The sequence below is a fragment of the Giraffa tippelskirchi genome, chromosome 2 (assembly GCF_054371585.1).
Source record: "Giraffa tippelskirchi isolate mGirTip1 chromosome 2, T2T-mGirTip1v1.2.pri, whole genome shotgun sequence".
Taxonomy (NCBI): Eukaryota; Metazoa; Chordata; class Mammalia; order Artiodactyla; family Giraffidae; genus Giraffa; species Giraffa tippelskirchi.
In genome coordinates, this window is record NC_137276.1 from 180,894,605 (window position 1) to 180,920,062 (window position 25,458).

At 39.9% G+C, this 25,458-nt stretch overlaps 2 protein-coding genes across 29 annotated transcripts in view; one reads left to right on the plus strand and one right to left on the minus strand.

Moving 5' to 3' along the window:
- MYH15 (myosin heavy chain 15) overlaps positions 1-1,649 on the plus strand; it is a 176,419-nt gene extending 174,770 nt beyond the window's left edge. The window contains exon 43 of the mRNA XM_081572251.1: positions 1,415-1,649. Within this exon, the coding sequence (XP_081428377.1) occupies positions 1,415-1,429 (15 nt within the window). The 3' untranslated portion in view covers positions 1,430-1,649. The remainder of the gene's footprint in view (positions 1-1,414) is intronic.
- Positions 1-25,458, minus strand: part of HHLA2 (HHLA2 member of B7 family) — a 227,471-nt gene that overhangs the window by 91,138 nt on the left and 110,875 nt on the right. For 16 of the 28 annotated variants that reach the window (XM_081572279.1, XM_081572274.1, XM_081572267.1 and 13 more), the window contains 7 exons: positions 17,423-17,512; positions 15,321-15,671; positions 14,047-14,316; positions 8,831-9,148; positions 6,952-7,077; positions 4,878-4,936; positions 2,381-4,100 (listed from right to left, as the gene is read on the minus strand). In XM_081572279.1, the coding sequence (XP_081428405.1) occupies positions 4,020-4,100; positions 4,878-4,936; positions 6,952-7,077; positions 8,831-9,148; positions 14,047-14,316; positions 15,321-15,671; positions 17,423-17,486 (1,269 nt within the window). In that variant the 5' untranslated portion in view covers positions 17,487-17,512 and the 3' untranslated portion in view covers positions 2,381-4,019. Of the gene's footprint in view, positions 1-2,380; positions 4,101-4,877; positions 4,937-6,951; positions 7,078-8,830; positions 9,149-14,046; positions 14,317-15,320; positions 15,672-17,422; positions 17,513-25,458 lie in introns of those variants that run through there. The other 12 variants (XR_014077516.1, XR_014077518.1, XR_014077517.1 and 9 more) reach the window with 4 other exon arrangements.

Sequence of the window (25,458 nt, forward strand, 5' to 3'; positions counted from 1 at the left end):
GGGCCAGTATCTTAGTCTGTTCAGAGATGTCACACCAGAGATGGAGTGGCTTACAAACTGCAAACACTTCTCACAGGTCTGAAGGCTGTGAAGTCCAGGGTCACGGAGCTGGCAGATTTGGAATCAGGTGAGGGCTACTTCCTTATAGACAACCCTCTTCCCATTGTAACCTCACATGGTAGAAAGAAGGGAAGAAGCTCTCTGGAGTCTTTTTTTCATAAGGACATTACTCCCAGGCATGAGGACTCAACCTCATGACCTAATCCCTTCACAAAGGCCCCAGCTCCTAATACCATCACCGTTGGGGTTAGGAATTCAACATGTGAATTTTGAGGGGGGACAAAAACACTCATACAATGGCAGTGAGCTCAGCTTCCTCACTCAGACTGTTACCAGAAACACTTGTTAAATGAGATCTGGCTTTAGGAGAAGCAAATTAAAGGAGGTTGTATACACTCCACAGAATGCCTACAGAGCACTTAGCACAGGCACCACCATTTCAGTTTTTAAAATGAATTACTAGTAAACTTGCAAAAAAAAGAGAGGGTAACAAATAGTAAATACTACCTTACAGGAGGTCAAAGGGTCTCTTTTGAAGAGACTAAAAGTTGGCCGTATTGAATATATTTGGATCCAAATATGAAAAATATAAGACTTTTGCAGGCTCTAGAAATTTCTTATTGATGACCAAATAGTCTCAGGGAGAAGGCTATATTGAGAGGTCCAGCTAAGTGGTTTGAACTCTGGCCTCAATCTGCAAAGTGTTACAGCCTGGGATCGGGGTCTTCTGTGTGGAAGCTGCCCAGCAACCCCCTGTGATGGATTTGTTTAGGGAAATGCTTCGCACACGCTGCAATTGCACTCAGCTGCACGAGGTCGGAGGGCCTCGGAAACAGATGTAATGCTTTCGACTTTGTCACAGTTATTTCCAACAAAGAATAAAATGAGTGAAGCAGAAATTGCTTCTGAGAGGCCAGAGATGAATAGGAAAATCGTCCTTGGCAATGCAATGACTAATTGTTTTCCATTTACAGAAGGAGAGCCTGAACATTTCTCCACCGTCATAAACCAAAGGAAAAGGTTTTCTGATAGAATTGTGGGTCAGGTCTGGGGAGTGAATTGGTGATGCATGTCATCTCTCCCTTCTGGAGTCTTCTCCAGAGGGTGCTGCCTTTACTGGCAATGCAAGGAGGGCAGAAAATTGAGTGACCAAGCACACCCTTGCGGTGAATTACTGGGGTCTGCTTTCTCTCATGCAGATAATTGCCTCAATTCCCTGCCTCCCTTTGAAGCTAATGAAGAGTTGGCTAAGGCCTGCTTATGACTGGAAAGCACTGAGCTTCGTTCTGGGTGTATGTCCCACTGATGAAAGTCACAGGAATCTCATAGAACATGCTGATATTCTATTTTTCAGGTCCATGAAGAATGAGCAGTCCTCGTTTATAAAGGACAGAGGCTGGAAAAGTAACAAGGAGGTACTATTTTCTGACCAGAAACTTAAGTTGCATTTGAAATATACACCTTTAGATTGATGTATAGTTGCTTTACAATGTTATATTAGTTTCAAGTGTAATAACATAGTGCTTCAATATTTGTAGATTATACTCCAGTTAAAATGACTATAAAATATTGGTTATATTCTCTATGGTGCACATTGCATTCTTGTGTCTTATTTATTTTGTACCTGGTGGTTTGTGCCTTTTAATCCTCTTTCCCTCCCTGGTGCCCCTCTCCCTACTGGTAACCACTAGTTTGTTCTTGCATTTAAAAGTCTCTGTTTTGATATATCCACTCATTTGGGAAACATTTTTAAAAATATGCTGCATCAAAAGTAGTTTAAACAAGGTGATCAGGAAACGTAATAATAAAAGGGAATATTGTTGCTTTCAAGTGTAGTGGGGAATTTTTTGATCCTCAGGTGCAAGTAAACATTTCACATGAAAGATTAAATAGATGCAAGAACCTTTTAAATTTTGATGTTAAAAAAATACTTTGTCCATATTGCATCTTAATGAGTAATATTCATAGAAGACATGAGCTATGTTATGGTCCCTGGGGAGTTCTGCTTGACTCATTTCTACATCCATGAGTCTACTTTTAGCCACTGATGGTGGGAGACAACAGGCTAGTCTTAGTGTTCTATAGTGATTTACCTATAGTCACGCACTTTGTGTCAGGAAAACCCTCCTCCCTAACACCCATGTAGGCTACATGCTGGTGCAACACTGAAGCACCCTCCCACACGAGATGCTCAGTTTAGTGATAACTGGTATGCTGTCTGTATTGTACCAATGTGGCTAAGCTGGAGGTACGTTTCCTAGAATTCCCTTCTCTGTGTGGTTCTGGATTACAGTTGGTCACAAAAGAAAAATGCACCCAATTTGAGAGGCAGAAGTGAAGGAGCAGCTGCTTTGTTTTTATGCTCATACGGTCAGTGTATGGCCCCAGGTACAGTGATAGCTGGCAGATATTACTCAAGGCTGAAAGGGTGAGCGAGCTGGGATGGGCCCCAGCTCCTGTCAGAGTCCTCGCCAGGCAGGCCTGCGGCTCCATGGCAGTAGGCGCTGGCCTGTCTTACAGGTCACTCCCAGCATAGACTCTAGAGGCCCCAAGAGACAGCACGGGATCCAGTTTGTTCTTATAAATTCCAGTTCATCCTCACTCCGTGTCCAGCTCTCCTTCCTGACGCTGGCACATCTGACCAACAGCGACCTCAGGGACAGCACCAGATGTGGAGGGGGCAGCCTGGCGCAGACTTCTTCAGCACTGCCCACGGTTGTACAATGTTGAATGTCTATAACAAATCCTTGTTCTGTCATTCTCAGCAGTCTGCCTCTCCGATCCAACCTGACTCTAAGATTAAGCTCAGTAGTGTTGAAAGACACAGGGTCCTTCTTATCTGCCATCCTCAATGTGTTGGCTTTGGTCTTTAAATCTGTCACCCTCATCATGGTAAGATTAGAAGAGTTCTGAGCATGTTCTCCTCACCGAGTGCCCTATGTCCTTTTCTAAAGATTTTCTTTATGTGTCCTTAGTACTCTACAGTTTGTGATGAACACTGGTCACAACACTGTGGCAAATACTTGAGGTCAACAAAACTGTGCAAAATAGGAGACTGTGAAATAAGTCCAACTGATAAAGAAAACTGGACCAGGTGGCATTAATACACAATCGGGGTTCGTTTTCTCCCATAAACTATAGGCTTAAAAATTTGATTGTCACAAAAGTCCTAGTTAGGCTTCCTTTTTTACACATTGATAATAAAATTAAGGAGGACAGATCATCCAGTCAACTGAGTTATTCATTCTTTCCTTGCATAAAAATGTATATGAAAATCTAAATTTATTAGAAATCTGATTAACAATATGACAACTGAGCCAAAGAGTAAATTAAATTATCTTAATAACCAGGGTCACTCAGCTATGAAACCCTGGTGTTGGATAGTACAACCCAACCCCAGGGATGTCAATTCTTGAGTTGATAGGGCCTTTTGCACCTTGGATTGTCTTAGAGACACTGACATTCTTATTCTTTGGGGTCCCTAAGATTCACCATACTAAAGCTAGTAGATTAGGCTGATATTAAACCATTTATATAAAACTAGAGTACAATACTTTAGCACATCAATTGCTTTGTTTTCTTGGCCCTGGTTTTTCACCTTTTCACTAAGATGATTTTTGCTTTTACCACTCACCCATCATTAGTTGATCAGATTTTGAATCATCTCTTAGTGATTTGTTTCTTCTGAGTTCTTGGCGGAAACTTCACTGTAGCCTCCTGGGCTGGTTGCAACAGGAATGTAAATAAATGAGAGAGTTCTTTTATCCTAGCTGAATTGGAATCCTTGGTATCCAGGCATTTATAATCTTGATGCAGGTGGGGGGCCTGAGAATGATTCTTAGTTTTTGAAGAGAGAATGTGACTATTCTCTTTCCAGTGTCACAGGTTTTTGCAATGGTAGAATTGTCAGGTCATGACAAACCATTGCTGGAATCACAGTGAAGAAAGGGGAGGTGAAGTCATAGGATATTACGGATGTTTCTGTTGTGTTGTAAACTTCTGTCTTCACCTCCTGTATTGGGTAGATATTCTGAAAGAGCCTAGAACCAAGAAACATGGACTCAAAATGGTCATTGTTTATGTCAGAATAACCATTTTAATCTTAATGGTGGTAGTGTTTTGTTTTGGTTTTTTGGAGGTGGGGGAACTTTAAGCTACTGTTTGCATCTGTAATCAGAGATCCATGAGACAGTTATAAGTAGTTATTAAGTTGGATCTTATCAATTTTAATTTCCCTGCTAGATGTTCCTGAGATTTTAACAAGTAGAAAAACAAGTTTATCTCACTCTTTGCTGTTATGTATCCTGATTAATGGAAGTCATAAATAATAAAAGGTGTGCAGCAAAAAAGTATACAAGCAAGCTATAATTCGTAAGTGAATTATCAGTTCTGAAGGAACCTAGAAGTGGCTGGAGAAGTGTAGGAGGTCAGTAGTCTGAGTCTGGGCAGAAACTGTAGTCTGCTTTTCTCTACTTTATCTTTTCTCTACTTCATCTCTACTTTATTTCCTTCCACTTCTATGCAATCCCGTGTTTCCATCAGAAGAGTAAGTACATTGGTGCATAGTGCCATTTGAGATCTTTACAAGTAACAGTTGGACATGAGAAGGGCAAGCACTGATTTAAGCAACTAGAGCCTGTTTAATTACAGACAGTGGAAGAGCCTAAGTGTATTTTTTCCTGTTCTATTATCCTGCAATCCCTCCTGCCTTTTTTCTGTGTAAAAGTCCTGCAACATAATGTGTGAATCAGTCAAAAGTTCAATTAGCTTTTTACCATAGCATTCTTATAAATAGTTTGATAAAGGAAATGCCTTACCACATTTTCTTCTGCAGTACCGGCACTGCTAGAGTTCTGATTAGTAGGTGGATGCCTTTCTACAGGAAAAAAACAGAACTTAAAAAGATATCTCTTTGCCAACACCCCAATTCTCCCTTATTCCCACCTCAGTAACAACAAATAGTTGCTCAGTCGTGTCCACCTCTTTGTAACCCCATGGGCTGTAGCCTGCCAGGCTCCTCTGTCCATGGAATTCTCCAGGTAAGAATACTGGAGTGGGTTGCCATTCCCTTCTCCAGGGGATCGTCCCAACCCAGGGATCAAACCTAGGTCTCCTTCATTGCAGGCAGATTCTTTACCACGTGAATCACCAGGGATGCCCCACCTCAGTATGATTATCTTATTAGAATCACATTAGTTACTCCCCTCTCATATCTTTTTCCAACTAACAGCATTAAAAATGTCCTTAATGTAGAAATACTTCATCAGAAACACACAGCAGTAAATTCAGGTGCTCCAAAGCAGGGACAAAGGCAGTTCAAGCAAGCCAGCAGCTCCTGGCTCTCTAAGATGGTTGGCCTGATGCCTACTAACTATAAACAATGGGAAAGAGCCAAGGTGGTGACAGACAGGAAAAGGGGGCATAATGTCATTTCTCATGGAAGGCTTCAGACTACAAACTACGGAACACTCATTTTTTTAAGTGGCCAACACCCTAATGTGGTTTTTGATGACATCTGACTGCTCCTCCAGAATCAGAATCCGTCCTGCTCTCTGCCATGGGATGCTGATCTGGATGGGTTCTACCTGCAGGGCTTCTCTTCCCTCTGCTTTCATCTGGGTTGGAGATCAGAGGGCAAGAGGGGCAAAATCAGGTGTTTCTTCTTCTAGCGCCTTCCATGTCAGGTCACCTTAATCTGGCTGTGTGCTCTGTGTGAAGGCCACCTTCCTTACAACACAGCTGGTCCTGTGACTCTCTTTCAGGTTTTGGGCACTATTCCTCCTCTTTGTCCCTTTAGATTGAGGGTTTCCAGCAAAGCTCTGAGGGGTGCAGTCTCTTCTATACTCCCCTTTCTCCAGTTTTGAGTGTGCCAGGTGCTTTGTGTTTGAACTTCCCTTGTGCACACTTCCACTATGGAAACTAAACCATCATTCTTGAGTAGTGCCCCCTCTCCTAGAACTTGAACCTAATCTCAAGTACCATGATATTAGGGTTTGCATATGGAAGACAAACTAGACTACCTCAGACCTCCCAGTTTTTCCTACTTCTGGCAGCTAAGGGACAGGAAAATCAAGGGCACTGGCCTGCTTATTCATACAGACAATCACAGGGCTGCAACAGGTGAAATCCTTGCTCACTATCACCCTTAAAGTACTACCTTCAATAATGGTGTCCACGATAACCAAATAACCCTGACTTCAGCAGGGGCAGTAGGCAAATATCAATCAGAAGAAGGGACACTGAATCTGTCTCAACCTCCCAGAACACTCAGAGCTTTCTTGGAGACACGATGAAATCAGCGAGAGCTTCTTGGGGCCAAGATCTACCTCTGCCACTAGTTAGCTGGGTCATCTTATGTGGTACCTGTAAGTCTGTTTCAGATGCCTATTTAGCATTTGCATTAACTTTTTTGATTCTACTTTCCTGACCTGTAAAATGTGGAAATTAGTAAATCTAAGTTTTTCACAGATCTAAATTTGTTGATAAAAGCAAAGTCTTTTAAGAAGTCTTGTAACCATGGAATCTTAGTATTATGTTGAATTACTACAAGTAATTAAATTACTGTAAGTAACAGTTTTCTAGCAGAAAATTTAGAAAAAGTTTTTTAAAAACTTCACATGGATTAAAATAAAATGGCCTATCAAGGACAATGCTGTGTTGAGCAGTAGCAACTATTAACAAGGGCTTCCCTGATGGCTCAGCTGGTAAAGAATCTGCCTGCAATGTGGGAGATGTGGGTTCAATCCCTGGGTTGGGAAGACCTCCTGCAGACAGGAACCGCTACCCACTCCAGTATTCTGGCCTGGAGAATTCCATGGACTCGCTTGTCATCTTGGATACATCTCCACCTGAACCCCAGGGCATGAGACCAAAGCCTCCATGAGATAGTACCTTTGTGGAAATTGATGCATCTTCTTGATCTAACAGCTCGAGGGGCCACCGACAGCAACAAAACTGCTGATACAACGGCCACCAAAACTGGAACAATTATCCCAGCAGGTGCGCTTGGGCTTGCTTCTAAATAAGACAAACAGAAAGTCTATGAGCTGGAAGAAAAGTTACCAGACACAAAAGAAAATGTATAGCTGGGTGAATATGTTTATTCAAAGTAGCTATTTCTGCATTCTGCATGGGAAGCAGATATCATATTAGTGAAAAGACTTTTCCTAATGAAAAGACCCATTAAAGGTACAAACAACAGCCCTGTCTGGATTAGTGTTTTTCATGAGCATAAATGATACTTCCCAGTTCCCAGGTGGCGCTAGTGGTAAAGAATTCTTCTGCCAATGCAGGAGACATAAGAGATGCATGTTCAATCCTTGGATCAAGAAGATCCCCTGGAGGAGGGCACGGCAACCCACTCCGGTATTCTTGCCTGGAGAATCTCATTGACAGAGAAGCCTGGCAGGCTACAGTCCATAGGGTTGAAAAGAGCTGGACATGACTGAAGCAACTTAGCACATCACCCAATCTAATATATCTATTGGGGGAACCTGCCAACGCTGATATTAAACAATTTGGGGCATAGTGGGGATGGGAGTTAAGAGAGGAAAAAGTCTGAAAACTTGAGAGGCAATGAGTTTTTTATGCATTTTATGTCTTTGTTTTATATTGTAATAAGGGAACTTACATACTTTTGTGTGTGTGTACTCAGTCACATCAGTAGTGTCTGACTCTTTTGTGACCCCATGGACTGTAGCCCGCTAGGTTCCTGTCCATGGGATTCTCCAGACAAGAATACTAGAAGGGTTGTCATGCCCTTTTACAAAGAAATAATTATGACTACAAACTAACCACAGCCTAGTGTTTAACTTGGGGGATGAAGGTAGGGCACAGTGTACCTTTGGCGTGAAAAAGGCAGGATCCTAGAGGAATAGAGATAAGAGGTGCAGAGATGATGAGAAAAACTGAGTAGGAGCCATGATCTTGAGTAAAAAGTGATGGGTGACCACCAAGATAACCAATGGTGCTTGGAGTTTCTCAGGAATAACTGGAGGAGCCTGAACTCTTTGCAGCCTCTTGATTGGAACTAGAATTGTTATAATTTGTATTCAAGGAAGTAACATTCAAAACTAGAATGCCAAGAACATTTATAAAACATATGTTCCACTGGCTCATTTTAATAAATACAAACAGAGAGGTGTCATGGTCTCCCATGATGTCAACTGCTGAAGGATAAGGGTGATCAGCCTCCCTAGACAGTCAACTTCATGAGTACACATTCCTTGACTCTATGGATACTGAACTAGAAATATTTTAAACAATGAGTTTTGGCAATTAGCTGGGTAAAAAAATGAGCCGAATCAGGCACAACCTTAATGTTTCAAATGTCCTCTGATGACTGTTTACAGACCATGCTTCAGTAGACTGCAGCAGAAGCTTCAATTCTAACTTCCCACCACGCCTGCACAGCTTTCTCTCCCCAAACCCAGACCCTAAGGCACATATCAGCACAATGGTAAGCAGGAATTGAAGATGCTCAGCCTACAGAGTAACAAAACGTAGAGGTTCCGTCTTCATTTCTGAAGCTCTGAAACCCTAAAAGGGAAATCTTCTGGGAGTAATTTCCTTTTATTTTTCAGTGCAAGGCTTTCATGTGGTTGAAGGAAGGAGATTGTCTACTGTTTTGACTGGAAGTATCCCTGTAAACAGTATTTTCAGAAATTCTATTCAAAGGTATTCTTGAAATGCCAACCTAATTTCCTATTTGATGTTCACAATCTCTACTGCTGTACCTGAAACCCACTGTCCAACCCTACTTGTAACTTACCTACATGCAGTGTTTGGATGGTGAGTAAAGTACTTTCGTCTGATGAAATATTGCACAAATACTCGCCACTGTCTGAAACACGAAGATCCTTCAGAGTTAAAGAGAAGTCATGTGAGTTTATCAGCTCTTCTTTCCATGAAAGTCGAGGTTGACTGATTAGTGTTTCTTGTGAGGAGTTCTTAAAGCAAGCCAGGAGCAAGGAATTCCCACTTTCCACTCTGGACCAAGTGACTATGAAGTCTTGATTTGGTGGGGAAAAGCTGTTTTCGGGTTTACATGAGAGTAAAACGTTTTCACTTTGCGTTTTATGAAGGACATCTAACAACAGGATAGAAAAGTAAAGATAAATGAAAAAGTTTTCAAATGAATTTTCTAAGTTATACTTAGAAATATCTTTGAAAAACTTTTTGGAAAGCAGTGAAATATTTGTGCTGTGGAGTTTCTTAAAAGCTTTATACCACTATTTTAAAGTCACCCACCAAAGTTAAGTTTAGGCTTCAAGGAGGCCCAAGCCTGGGCCAGCTAGGGAGATGACACACCTGGTTTTCAACTCCTACAACCTGAGCGTGATCGCTCAAGAGTGCTGCTACCAGTTACCAGCATTTTTAACTCAGCAATCTTTTGCTGACCTCTTGAATGTTGGTGTTCCCCAGGCTGCCTTCTTGTCACCATGTACTACCTAATAGTCTTTGCTACTTCCACGGTCTCAACCGCTTCTTAATCTCTCTTTCTGGACAAAGTCTTTTTTCTAGCACATGAGTATATTTCTAACGGGGTGCAGGAATTCCCTGCTGGACCGATCTTTTAGAGCAGAGAGTCTGCTGGGTATCCTCGGCTTACCCTCCAGAGTTAGCACTGCGTTGTCCTTCCTGTTCTGCCAGCTGACTTCTATGGACTGCCATGAATTATCTTCCCTGGTTTTAGACTCACCTACTCTGAAGTCCGCCTGCGAGAGAGTGATGCCAAAGCAAGCTATCTAAAACACAACAGTCCACCTGTGAAAGAGTGATACCAGAGAAGCCATCTAAAATACAACTTCCAGTCTCTCCGATGCTTCATATCCTTCTTTGGCTCCGTACTACCTCCAGGCCAGCTCAAGCTCCTTAGCAAGATGAAGGCATTTGATCTGGTTTTTGCCTTCCTCTCTAGGCTTATCTCTTGATACTTCAGTTTCACTCTCAACCACTTATACTTCCACAAATTCAGGCAACATTTACTCCCCTCTCTGCTTTTCATATAGTATGATTTTTACCTGGAATGCCTATGTTCTCCTGAAATTTCCTACTACTCCTTTAAAATTCGGCCTGTATGCCACTCCTTAAGCATATATTCTGTAACAACCTGATCCATACCCAACTGTACTGAACAGATTTAATCACTCTCTTTGTATGCTACTTTCCTTGTTTAGTTTTATTTTTACATGTTTGTACTAGATGCTGTGGATCCATAAGTGAGTAAGAGTCCACAGCATCTGGTATACATCTAGTTCTGAGGTTCACAGGCTGAGTGACAAAGTTTGGCACATAACAGATCCTCAGCAAGACAAAACAGCACTAAGCCTAAGGAACCACTGGAACTTCAGGATACTCAATTCTGAATAGACAAGGGAAATTATGATTCTCCATATAAAATATTTGCAATTTAATATTTTCAACCCTTTTCCACGTTTCCATTGCTACTTGGCTGATGAACAGTGAACATTAGCTGCCCATACTATTGACATCATATAAGGATAATGAATAATTTTCCCAAATAAGACATACATATGACCAGTAGGCACATGAAAAGTTCAACGTCACTAATCATCAGGGAAATGCAAATCAATGCAACTACAATGAGCTATCACCTCACACCTATCAGAATCACTATTATCAAAAAAACAAACAAATAACAAGTGTTGGTTAGATGTGGAAAAAAGGGAACCCTTGTGCATAGTTTGGCCCCAGGTAAATAGCAGGGAGGGAACACAGCTCCAGCCATCAACAGCAAATTGGATTAAAGATTTACTGAGCATGGCCCCACTCATCAGAACAAAATCCAGGTTCCCCCTTAGTCAGTCTCTCCCATTAGGAAGCTTCCATAAGCCTCTTATCCTTCTCCATCAGAGGGCAGACAGACTGAAAAACACAATCACAGAAAACTAACCAATCTAATCACATGGACCACAGCCTTGTCTAATTCAGTGGAACTATGAGCCATGTCGTGTAGGGCTACCCAAGACAGACGGGTCATGGTGGAGAGGTCTGACAAAATGTGGTCCACTGGAGAAGGGAATGGCAAACCACTTCAGTATTCTTGCCTTGAGAACCTCATGAACAGTATGAAAAGGCAAAAAGATAGGACACTGAAAGATGAACTCCCCAGGTCATTAGGTGCCCAGTATGCTACTGGAGATCAGTGGAGAAATAACTCCACAAAGAATGAAGGGATGGAGCCAAAGCAAAAACAGCACCCAGTTGTGAATGGGACTGGTGATAGAAGGAAGATTCGATGCTGTAAAGAGCAATATTGCACAGGAACCTGGAATGTTGTTAGGTCCATGAATCAAGGCAAATTGGAAGTGGTCAAATAGGAGATGGCAAGAGTGAACATCGACATTTTAGGAATCAGTGAACTAAAATGGACTGGAATGGGTGAATTTAACTCAGATGTCCATTATATCTACTACTGTGGGCAAGAATCCCTTAGAAGAAATGGAGTAGCTATCATAGTCAAAAAAAAGAGTCCGAAATGCAGTACTCGGATGCAGTCTCAGAATGATCTCTGTTCGTTTCCAAGGCAAACCATTCAATATCACGGTAATCCAAGTCTATGCCCCGAGCAGTAATGCTGAAGAAGTTGAAGCTGAATGATTCTATGAAGACCTTTTAGAATTAACACCCAAAAAAGATGTCCTTTTCATTAGAGGGGACTGGAATGCAAAAGTAGGAGGTCAAGAAACACCTGGAGTAACAGGCAAATTTGGCCTTGGAGTACAAAATGAAACAGGGCAAAGGCTAATAGAGTTTTGCCAAGAGAATGCATTGGTCATAGAAAACACCCTCTTCCAACAACATAAGAGAAGACTCTACATATGGACGCCACCAGATGTTCAACACTGAAATCAGATTGACAGCATGTTAAAAAGCAGAGACCTTACTTTGCCAACAAAGGTCTGTCTAGTCATGGCAATGGTTTTTCCAGTAGTCATGTATGGATGTGAGAGTTGGACTATACAGAAAACTGAGTGCTGAAGAATTGATGTTTTGAATTGGTGTCTGGAGAAGACTCTTGAGAGTCCCTTGGACTGCAAGGAGATCCAACCAGTCCATCCTAAGGGAAATCAGTCCTGGGTGTTCATTGGCAGGACTGATGTTGAAGCTGACACTTGAATACTTTGGCCACCTGTTGTGAAGAGCTGACTCATTTGAAAAGACCCTGATGCTGGGAAAGATTGAAGGCGGGAGAAGAAGGGGACGACAGGATGAGATGGTTGGATGGCATCACCAACTCAATGGACATGAGTTTGAGTAAACTTTGGAAGTTGGTGATGGACAGGGAGGCCTGGCGTGCTGCAGCCCATGGGAACGCAAAGAGTCGGACATGACTGAGTGACTGAAGTGAACCGAACTGTGCATTATTGGTGGGAATTAAAATTGGTGTAGCCACTATGGAAAACCTGATAGAAGTTCCTCAAAAAAATTAAAAATAGAACTACCATATGATCCAGCAACTTGACTCCTGGATATTTATCTTAAAAAAAAACAAATACCCTAGTTCAAAAAGATATATGCACCCCAATGTTAATAGCTCATAACATCATTATTTACAACAGCCATGGTATGAAGGCAACTGAATGGATATGACAGCTGCATGGATAAAGCAAATGTAACATGTTAAAGTGAAAGTGAAAGTGAAGTTGCTCAGTTGTGTCCGACTCTTTGCAACCCCATGGACTGTAGCCTACCAGGCTCCTCCATCCATGGGATTTTCCAGGCAAGAGTACTGGAATGGGTTGCCATTTCTTCTCTAGGGGATCTTCCCAACCCAGGGATCAAACCCAGGTCTCCCACATTGCAGGCAGATGCTTTACCCTCTGAGTAAATGGAATATTACTCAGCATAAATAAAGAATGAAAATTTGCTATTTGTGTGGACCTGGAGAGTATTATGACTGGTGAAATAAGCAGACAAAGACAAATGCTGTATGTTTTCACCTATATATGGAATCTAAAAAACAAACATAATGAATCAAACAGACTCACAGAGAACAAATTAGTGGTTACCAGAGGGAGAGGGATGGGAAGAGAAGTGAAATAGGTGAAGATTAAAAGATGCAAACTATCAGTTAAACAATAAATAAGTCACAGAGAGGGAGTGTCGAACACAAGGAATACAGTCAGTATTTTATAACTTTTTATGGTGTGTAATCTATAAAAATATCTAATTGCTATATTTTATACCTGAAATAATATTGTAAGTTCACTGTACTTCAATATATTTGAAAGTTAAAAAAACTCAGGGGAAGAGAAAGCCAAAAAAGTATAGCTAACCTCTACTTTCCCTATATAATAGAGATTTATAGAAAAAATTTGCTTTGCTTCTAGTGAACTATAAAACAAATAATTTTCCTCAGTAATAGATAAATGGTGTCAAATTAATTTTTCTTCTCTTTAAACTCTTCTTAAACAGTATACTATAGATAGATTGGTCAGAGTTTGGGTTTGTTCAAATAAATGAGAAGAAGGAGTAAAAGTGTTGATAAAGATTAATGGGCTAATGCTACTTAAGGAGACTAAACAGAAGCAATGCTAATTTTTGTTGGTTGAAAAACTAGCAAGAATCAGAGGTTGTGACCTGCTAGTAGACAAGCATCCTTTCCTTCTCTGATCTTTTAAAGTGCAATGCAGGTAGAAAATTCTGTGCAGAAGAACCACAGAGAAATACAGTAATACACACAAATATATTTGCTACTTTCCATTTCACAAATGTTTTCCTTTAACTCATAAACACCTTGCAAGGTAAGGATTACTTCCATTTTACCAACAAGGAACCAACACTCACAAGTAAAAATGATTGCTTGAGGTAATAGAGCCATTAATATTAGACCTGGGACTCCAGTCTGGTCTTCTGACTGCTGCAAATGCATTTCCTTCCTCTTTGTATTCCTTTCTTTATCTGTAAATCAATCCCTATTCCCTCCCTACCTCTGACGGCATGTTCACACAGAAAGCCTACCTTTCATTGTCCATCTCCCTGTCCATGTTTGCTTTAGCAGTGGATTTTCAATTGCACATTGATAAGATGAATTTGATCCTGTAATATTTACTCTGCTGTTTATATGAAAAGGACCCAAAGATCCAACTTCTTTCCCATTGTTTTCAGAGATAGGTGTTTTATTATCCACTTTCCATGTGATAATTGGATAAGGAAAAACACTTAGCACATTGCATATTAAGAAGCTGTTGGTGGTGTTCTTTTCATACTTCATCACAGGTGTGACAAAAGCTATGAGGGAGAAAGAAGGACATGTGAGGAACTCTCATTAGTTTCTCTTTAGGCCACCTGTGCAGAACACTTATTATTTTAATACCTATGAGCTGAAAAGCTAAGCCTTGTGAGTGAAACTTGGCGGTTTCTGAAAGGAAAAACAACAAAAACTCTGTAGAATCTTAAGATATAGTCCGGTGATCTATAAGAAAAAAAAACAACAGTATGCATGGATATACAGCAACTAGCAAGCTCAACTCTCTAGAAAGAATTCTAGAAAAAAATGGCCTCAGTGAGCAGTCAAAACGTGGGTGTCAGAAGCTGATGAAGTGGAGCTCATGCAGCAGTCTGTACTCCTCAGGTACTGACTCAGAGGCTTTCTGGTTCTTCGTCTGCCCATAATTCTTAGATTTCTGAGTCAAGGTTTGAAGCAGCTAAATGGAACAGAGGGAGAAAGAACAAAACCTATTAGAAAACACCCCTCCCCCCAACAAATAAATGATTAGATAAGCAAAGTGAATAAAGATAGGGGAAAGCATATAATATTAAAATTAACTTAATTTAGAAAATAGGAAATGTAATTTAAATCAATAATTCAATATTTTTAAGCTATCATATTGGCAGAATTTCTTAAAACTGGTAATATTAGGTGCTGATATAAGACTTAAGGGAAGATGGATACTCTTATGCTGCTGCTATACGTGACATATTAAAATTTTACTTCTGACCCTTTTGTTTCAGACCATTTCCTAATATTAAATATAAGGATGTTCATCACAATATTTTTTTGTAATGTAAAACACTATGAATACCCAAATACCTATTAATGGAATAATGGGTGTATTAATTCTATACTCTGAATACCATGTATTAAAAATAATGAGGTAGTTTGTATACATTGTCTTAGAAGGAAGTCCACAGCTTATTAAATTAACAAGAAGGCATTCCAGGCAACTGAAATTCCAGGCATTCCAGGCAATGATACCACTGTCATGTTTTGTTAAAGCTTACAGTACACTTACCTCCCACTTTTAATACCACTTTCTTTATGATTTTTCCAAGTGATGTTCCCACATAGCATACGTAACTTCCTTCATCCTGAAGGGTTAATCTTCTGAAAGACAGGGAGGCATTCCCATTGTGAATCTCACCATGGAAGAGGGATATCCTGTTTACATATCTGGGATCTTGCTTTTCCAACTGGTCGCTGTCCTTGTAGTATGAGTAAACATTGGTATCTTGATTCTTCCAGTGAATTACAACATTGGGTCCACTCTCAAATGAGCAAGGGAGAATTACATCTTCACCTAGTCTTCCAGTGACGATTTGCTCACTCATACCAACATGACTGAAGGAAGCTAAAAAGGATGCATCTAAAAACAAGAGCAGTTATGAAGTGAATTAGTGATGGGTGCTTATCAAGGGTTATATCAGGGCTACCTAGAACTATCCTAGGTCAGCAGCCTGATCATTAACACCTATCATCTATCTATCTATCAGGAACCTTTGCTAGTCTAATTATCAGAAACAAACCATGAAGCTCTGTATTTGAGCTGTATTTGAGTGTCTGCAATTTTAATCAAGTATCTGTTGGAGTCAATGTAACTATTAGAATTGACAACAGTGTAAAGCATAGAAACCTTGCTTGATGCTTGATCAATAGTCTCATTTCTCCTCTGATCTTAGCCTACACGGTTGCTGGAAATTATATTATATAAATTAAAGATTCCTGTTGATTTTTATCCTTGAACATATATCTTTAATACTTACTATACAATAACAAATAATTAGTTTATTCAGCTTCTGGAGCCAGCAGACTCTTAAAGAATAGAAAAATCTTAACTTGGTCGGGTTAGGAAATATTTGGAACATGTAGAAGACAGTGCTGCATTCAGGGATCTGTTGGGAATATGTAGACATTAGTTTCAAGAAATGGCACACATAGGAGGAGTCCAAAAGGGGACATGAAGTGACTCATTTATTTTAGCTTTAGGACAACTCACAGGGTATCTTATGAGTCAGTTCAAATATAGCTAAGAAATATTATTCTAGATATAAATGTAGAAGTCCAATCCTCCTAATACATATGTTTATATATGTGTTTGAAGTAAAGTTAAAGTGTTAGTCACTCAGTCATGTCTGACTCTGCAACCCCATGGACTGTAGCCTGCCAGGATCCTCTGTCCATGGAATTCTCCAGGCAAGAATACTGGATGGATAACCGTTCCCTTCTCCAGGGGATCTTCCCAACCCAGGTCTCCTGCGCTGCAGGCAAATTCTTTACCAGGGAAGGCCATACATAGTCAACTTCAGAAGGTGATCTTCAAAAGCAAATGGACTCATCACAATCAGGTTTTTGCAAAGAAAATATACTTATTATCTCATAATCACTGCAGGTAGTATCCAGTTTTTCTGAACAAAAAGAAAAGTAGATCATGTGCCCTATCTATGAATTTTGTGATATTTGCACTGGAAAGGACATTATTTTACTTATAATGAGGTAAACTCCATTGACCTTGGCCAAAGCCACCTGAGATGGGAGAATTGGGTGTTTATGTGGCCAGGTCACAAAGTCTTTTTCCTTGGCCTCCTCCTCGGAGGCCATTTCCATTCTTCCATGTCCCACTTTGCCTCAGAGAAACAGTCTATCCAAAGGCTAGAGGAATGTGGCATTAAGCTGAGAGATGTGGAAAGGTGGGAAAGAAAAGGAGTGGTTTTGCTGACTTCCCTAATTGTTCTACTAAACATCTCTAATATTTTATTGGGTAATTAAAAATGCCTGTCATAGGACTTAGCAAAGCTGATAGCACCTTTTGTCGTGTCAAGTACCAAGCTAACACTTAAAAAAAAAAATCAACCAACCAATCAAATTTGCCTTTAGAGTGATCTTATATCTGGTAGCAGATAACAGATTAGAAAGAGCCTTAATCAGAGTAGACAGAAGAAAACATGATTTTTAATCTCCATGCATACTTTCGTCTGCTTCCTGTTTATTATTAATTGATCTTTTAGAAAAGTTGACAATGCTATGGCTACAGAAGAAACAGCCCCCTTGTATTGTGGCTCATGTTCCTATCTAATGATACAAATAACTAACACTTGGGTATAGTATAAAGGCACTTACCTTGAGATCCACATAGAGATGGTATAAGAGTGAGGAAGAAAGACAGCACTGCCTGTGCCTTCATGTCTTGTGGAGATCATATTACTGATACTATCAAAGAGAAGCAAAATATGGAAGTTACAGATTTTAAGTGCAGACAGGAATTGGAAAAGAAAGAATTAATGTCTCTGCCTATAGGAGAATCATTAAATTAACCCTGGTGCATTCACACAAATAATTCTTCTACAAACATTAAATCTTTAAAATTAAATACTGTAAAAGACAGTTCAATGGTATGGAAAGAAGCTCTTAATGTTATAGGAGAAAAATCAGACTACAAGGCAACTTTTAAGTAGCACAGTCTCCTTTTAAAAGTGCACACATTTCTGCACATAGGAGGCCAACAGGACATATCACTAAGTGTATAGCAGGATGTTAACTCTGAAGAAGAGGTTTCACATCTAAGGCTGCTGCTGCTGCTGCTGCTAAGTCGCTTCAGTCGTGTCCGATTCTGTGCGACCCCATAGACGGCAGCCCACCAGGCTCCGCCATCCCTGGGATTCTCCAGGCAAGAATACTAGAGTGGGTTGCCATTTCCTTCTCCAGTGCATGAAAGGGAAAAGTGAAAGTGAAGTCGCTCAGTCGTGTCCGACTCTTAGCGACCCCATGGACTGTAGCCTACCAGGCTCCTCCGTCCATGAGATTTTCCAGGCAAGAGTACTGGAGTGGGGTGCCATTGCCTTCTCCACACATCTAAGGCAGTACCTGCTACATAACAGGGTCTGAAAAATGGCTGTTGAATGAATAAAGATTTGGTATACATTAAATGGTGGTTCTCTGGATATTTGAAGAATAAAAACTGTATGATCATCTCAATAAATGCAGAAACAGCTTTTGACAAAATTCAGAATCCATTTATGGTAAAAACTCTCCAGAAAGTGGGCATAAAGGGAATACACCAGAGTATAATAAAGTATGTAGATGGCAGACTCACAGTTAACATCATACTCAATGGTGAAAAGCTGGAAGCCTTTCCTTTAAGATCATGATGCCCACTCTGGCCACTTTTATTCAAGATAGTATTGGAAATTCTAGCCACATCAATCAGACAAGACAAAGAAATAGAATTGAGATCAGAAAGGAAGAAGTAAAACTGTCACTATTTGCTGATGACTTGAAATATACATAGAAATCCTAAAGAGGCAACCAGAAAATTATTAGAGTTGATACAAAATTAATATTCAGAAGTCTGTTGTATTTCTATACACAAATGATGAACTATTAGAAAGAAATTAAGGAAACAATCCAATTTACCATTCCATCAAAAAGAATAAAATACTTAGGAATAAACCTACCCAAGGATGTAAAATATCTGTACATGGCAAACTATAAGACACTAACGAAAGAAACTGAAGCTGACACAAACAGATGGAAAGGTATACAATGTTCATGGGTGGGAAGAATACTGTTAAAATGACCAAATGACCAAACGCAATCCAGAGTCATTGCCATCCCTGTCAAAATGCTGAGGGCATTTTCACAGAACTAGAACACCTAATTTTAAAATGTCTATGGAAAAGCAAAAGACCATGAATAGCCAAGATAATGTTGAGAAAGAAGAAAAGAGCTAGAGACACCATGCTCTCTGACTTCAGACCATACAGCCATCAAAATAGTATGATACTGGCATGAAATCAGACACATAGGTCAATGGGACAGATAGACAGCCCAGAAACAAACCTACACACATATGGTCAATTAAACTATGACAAAGGAAGGAAGAATATACAATGGAGAAAAGACAGACTCTTTAATAAGTGGTGCTGGGAAAACTAGACAGCTACATGTAAAAGAATGAAATTAGAACATTCTCTAATGTCATACATAAAAATAAACACAAAATGGATTAAAGATTTAAATATAAGACCAGAAATCATAAAACTTACAGAAGAAAACATAGGTAGAACACTCTGACATAAATCATAGCAATATTTTTTAGATATGTCTCCTAAAGCAAAGGAAATTAATGCAAAAATGAACATATGGGACCTAACTAAACTTAAAAACTTTTGCACAGCAAAGGAAACTATTGAAAAAATGAAAAAAACCTATCGAATGGGAGAAAACATTTGCAAGTGATATGACCGATAAGTGATTAATATCCAAAATATATTACAACTCATACAACTCAACATCAAAAAACAAAACTCAGTTAAAAAATGGGCAGAACTTAAAAGACATTTTCCAAAGAGGAAATGTAGATGGCCAAAAGGCACATGAAAAGATGCTCATTATTGCTAATCATCAGGGACATGCAAATCAAAGCCACAATGAGCTAGCACCTCACACCTGTCAGAATTGCTATCATCAAAAAGAACACAAATAACAAATGTAGATGAGGATGTGGAGAAAAGGGAACCTTCCTGCACTGTTGATGGGAATGTAGATTGGTGCAGCCACTGTGAAAACAGTATGGAGATTTCTCAAAAACCTAAAAATAAAACTACCATGAAAAGTGAAAGTGAAAGTCATTCAGTTGTGTCTGACTCTTTGCAACCCCATCAGTCCATGGAATTCTCTAGGCTAGAATACTGGAATGGGTAGCCTTTCCCTTTTCCAGGGGATCTTCCCAACCCAGGGATTGAACCCAGGTCTCCCGCGTTGCAGATGGATGGTTTGCCAGCTGAGCCACCAGGGGAGCCAAAACTACCATGTGACCCATTAATTCACATCTGGGTATATATTTGAAAAAAGCAAAAACACTAATTTGAAAAGATGCATGTAGCCCAATGTTCATACAGGCGCTATTTATAATTACCAAGATATGGGAGCAACCTACGTGGCCATCAACAGATGAATGGATAAAAAAAGATGTAGTGTATGTGTGTGTGTTTCATTGTACACAATGAAAACTACTCAGCCATAAGAAAAGAATGAATTTGCATTTGGTTAGACTTGGATGGTATTATGCTAAGTGGAATAAGTTAGATGAAGAGAGATAAATACCATATGATATAACTTACATGTGGAATCTTAAACTACTGAGTATAACAAAAAAAGAAACAGACGCACAGAAATAGAGAACAAATTAGTGGTTACCACTGGAGAGATGGAAGGGGAGAAGAAAAAGATGGGGGTAGGGGATTAAGAGGTAAAAACTAGTATGTATAAAATAAATAAGCTTCAAGAATATATTGTACAACACAGGGAAATGAGCCAATATTTTATAACAACTATAAATGGAACATAACCTTTAAAAATTGTGAATCACTATGTTGTACACCTGAAACTTATGTAACATTGTACCTAAACTATAACTCAATTTAAAATAATTTTTTAAAAGATAATAAATAATAAGTGTTGGCAAAGATGTAGAAAAACAGTGAACCCTCATGTACTATTGGTGGGAATGGAAATTGGTGTAGCCACTATGAAAAACAGTATGAAGATTCTTTGAAAAATTAAGAATACTACCACATGATCCAGCAATTCCACTGCTGGGTATTTACTGAAAAAAAAATGAAAACACCAATTAGAAAAGGTATATGGACCCATATGTTTATTGCAACATTATTTACAATAGCCAATATACAAGCAACCTAAGTGCCCATCAATAGATGAATGGATAAAGAAGCTATGATATACATATACAATGGAATATTATTCAGTCATAAAAAGGATGAAACCTTGCCATTTGCAGCAATATGGATGTAACTAGAGGGTATTAAGGTAATAGAAATAAATCTGACAGAGATATTAAAATACTGTATAATTTCTCACATATGCGGAATCACACCAAAAAAATGTGAACCAAATGAACAAGGTATAGATACAGGGAACAAACAGGTTGTTGCCACAGGGGAAGGGAGTAGGGGGAAGGAAAGATGTACATGAGGGAGATTGAAAAGCACAAAATTCCTGAGATTTCTCTGGTGGTCCAGTGGCTAAGACTCTACACTCCCAACACAGGGGCCTGGGTTCAGTCCCTGATCAGGGAACTAAATCCCACATGCCACAACTAAGAGTTTGCATGCCATAACTAGATTCCTCATGCCACAACTATGACATGGAATAGCTAAACAATACTATTTTTTAAAAAAAGAAATGCTTTTTTTTTTTAAAAAAAGGTACAAACTTCCTGCTGCAAAATAATTGAGTCAGGGTATGAAATGTACGTGGGTGCATACTAAGTCGCTTCATTCATGTCTGACCCTGTGAGACTCTATGGACTATAGCCCCCCAGGCTCCACTGTCCATGGGGGTACTCCACGCAAGAATACTGGAGTGGGTTGCCATGTCCTCCTCCAGGGGATCTTCCCAACTCAGGGATCAAACCCGCATCTCTTATGTCTCTTGCATTGGCAGCTGGGTTCTTTACCACTAGCACCACCTGGGAAGCCTCATGAAATGTACAGTGTGGGGGAATAGAGTACATAATTATATAGTATCTTTGTAATATGACAGATCATAACTAGACTTCTCATGGTGATTATTTTGAAATATATATAAATATTAAATCACTGTTGTATAACAGGAATCAACATAGTATTAAACTAATCATAAAATAAAGTGGCAAAGTAAACATCTAAAATAGGAGTAGTTATAAAAATAAGAACTTCATATTTCTTCTTATAGATTTATTTAATTGTATAATGTATGAAAAGATATATATCACAAGGCTTATCTCTTTAATAGTAAGATTAAAAAAGAAAGAAAGTGAAGTGAAGTTGCTCAGTCGTGTCCGACTCTTTGTGACCTCATGGACTGAACCCCACCAGGTTCCTCCATCCATGGAATTTTCCAGGCAAGAGTACTGAAGTGAGTTGCCATTTCCTTCTCCAGGGGATCTTCCTGACCCAGGGATTGAACCTGGATCTCCTGCACTGCAGGCAGATGCTTAACCATCTGAGCCACCAGGGAAGCCCAGTAAGATTAAAAGTAATAATTAAATTCATTTTCTACCATGAATAGATGTAAATATGTAATGATGGATTTCACCTTTATAGGCTATTAAAAAACAATTCAAGATTTAACCAATCTCTTTCAAGCAAGAATTAACTCCACCTTGTTTAATGTAACTTCAGAACATTCCATTTCCACTATTGTACTAAAAGTTCAATCTCCCATTTTCCATGATGACTGCAATATTTTCTACCTTTTTTGAAACTTCCAGAACCCCCACTTCCCAATCTCCTTTCAGCTGATGTTCTTGATTCATTAATTGAAAGTTGAAGTGTTAGTCGCTCAGTTGTGTCCAACTGTTTGCGACCCCATGGACTATAACCAGTCAGGTTCCTCTGCCCATGGAAGTCTCCAGGCAAGACTAATACTGGAATGGGTTGCCATTCCCTTCTCCAGGGGATCTTCCCAACCCAAGGATTGAACCTGGGTCTCCTGTACTGCAGGTAGATTCTTTACCAGCTGAGCCACCAGGGAAGCCCTGATTCATTAATTAGTTAAAATTAACTATGGATGCTCCCTCATCCCCCTAGCATCAATTTAACCAACCCATTAACAGCTGTCCACTCTTCTGACTCCCCTCCTCCTCTTATCCAGATCCAAATCCTTCCCTTTTGCTCTGCATCTCACATAACTTTTTATTTTCAAGAAATCTGTCCCTGCAATTACATCCCTTTTCTACTCTATGATTCAATTCTTTCTCTCTACTAGATTGATCCTATGAGCAAAAATGCTCCAATTTATCCCATCTTAAGAACATGAGAAAAAACAATACTCTCCACTGACTCTTGGTTAACTATATACCTATTTCTCAACTCTGTTAACTTCTTAAAATAATTGTCTAACTAGCCACCCTTAACATTTCCCCTCAATCCACTCCAGGCTCCTGTTTCCAAGAAGTGTCATAAACTGCCCTTTGTCAGTGTCACCAAGAAGTTCTATGTTGCCAAATCAGTGGATGTGGTTTGTCCTCATCTTATTCAATCTCACTCCTTGGAAGGAAGGTTATGGCCAACCTAGATAGCATATTTAAAAGCAGAGACATTACTTTGCCAACAAAAGTCCGTCTAGTCAAGGCTATGGTTTTTCCAGTGGTCATGTATGGATGTGAGAGTTGGACGGTGAAGAAAGCTGAGTGCCGAAGAATTGATGCTTTTGAACTGTGGTGTTGGAGAAGACTCTTGAGAGTCCCTTGGACTGCAAGGAGATCCAATCAATCCATCCTAAAAGAGATCAATCCTGGGTGTTCATTGGAAGGTCTGATGTTGAGGCTGAAACTCCAATACTTTGGCCACCTCATGCGAAGGGTTGACTCATTGGAAAAGACCCTAATGCTGGGTAGGACTGGGGGCGGGAGGAGAAGGGGACGACCGAGGATGAGATGGTTGGATGGCTCACCGACTCGATGGACATGGGTTTGGGTGGACTCCGGGAGTTGGTGATGGACAGAGAGGCCTGGCGTGCTGCAGTTCATGGGGTCGCAAAGAGTCGGACACGACTGAGCGACTGAACTGAACTGAACTGAACTATTCAATCTCACAGCAGCACTCAACATGGCTGTTATCCTTTTTTTTTATTAAGGATTCTTCTCTTTGTTTCTAGGCCACCACAGTCTCCTAGTTTTTCCTTCCTCATGGCTGCTCCTCCTTAGTCCTTTACTAGGCTTCCTTCTTTGCTTGTCCTGCTTATGTAAAAGTACAGGACATTCTCAGGACTTACACTTTCTCTACACTCACTCCCTTGGTAAGCCTGTTACCCAACAGATCCAGCTGCTCACCGTTTGAAAATCAATACCTGAGAGAGAGAGACAAGTGTTGTAGAAAAGAAACCTGCTTTTAATTAGAAAGCCATTAATTTGGGAAGAAGGCAGACTCGTATCCCCCCAAAACCAACTCCAAAGATTCTGCTTGGCCCTGAAAATTTTTAAAGGGGAAATGGGAAGTAATAATCTCAGTTAATTATTGAGAAGCGGTCAGAGTCATCACCATCCCCCACTGTGTGCAGACTGTCAATACCCTGTGATCTTTATTTAGATGCTATCTTCTTCACATATTTTGTTCACAAGATTACTGAAGGGAAAGCTAGGGAAGAGATCTGGTCATCTGTTACTTATTCTTCATTTCTACTCCTTTGATCTTCGGAAAGAAACACCAGGTTAGGTAAGGTGACAAGACCAAGGGGTTTCCTGCTGAGTGTGGTTTCCTGCAAACAGCTGCTTACAAGTCCTTCTGTTTCATGGCTCTGAATGACATTTGTACACCAAGGAGTCTTAGATTTATCTACTGAGTCAAGGTCATATATTCAATTGCCCATTTGACCTGTTCATTTAGATGCCTTATAGGCATCACAGAACAAACACAAGCCTTTGATTTATGCCTCATTCCCTCTACAGTTGTTCTCTGGTCCACCCTGAACAAAAGAACAAAAATTACCCCATTTCTCCTTCAGTCTTTATCTCAATATCCTCCATGCTGTTTAGTCTAGAAACTTAGAAATCAACTTTGAGTCTTCCCTTCCCTCATGTCCCATATCTAATCTATTAACCAGTCTTTTGTTAATGAAATAAACAAAACTCCATCATCTGTGCACTTCTCTCCAACTCTACCATCGTGTTCTACCCTGAGGCCACCATCCTCTCTTACCTAGATATCAAAAATAGTTATCTGGATGGTTACCACTCTTCTGCTCCTGACTCCTTATAATCCACTGTCAACTCAGCATTCAAGGGTCACATCTTAAAAATATAAATAAGTCTACAACAGCCTTCTAATTAAATCACTTCAGTGACTTCCCACCACACTCAGATCAAATTCTTAATCCTAGCCTACCAAGCCTTGGATGGATTCTCTGGCTCCTGGTCCTGCCTGCCTCTCCAGCCTCTCATTAAACAGCCCACAAAATCCATTCCAAAAGACTTGTGAGCACAAATGCTCCAATTCAAGGGTCAGCAGGAGCTGAAAATTAGGCCCTTGAAAACTGGTTAATTCATGTCTTTTGGCTAAAATGACAAATTGCCGTAACCCATTTATCATCTAAGATGAAGTACTATGAATAAAAAAACATACTCAACTTCTTCTACACAAATGCTTGATTTAGAG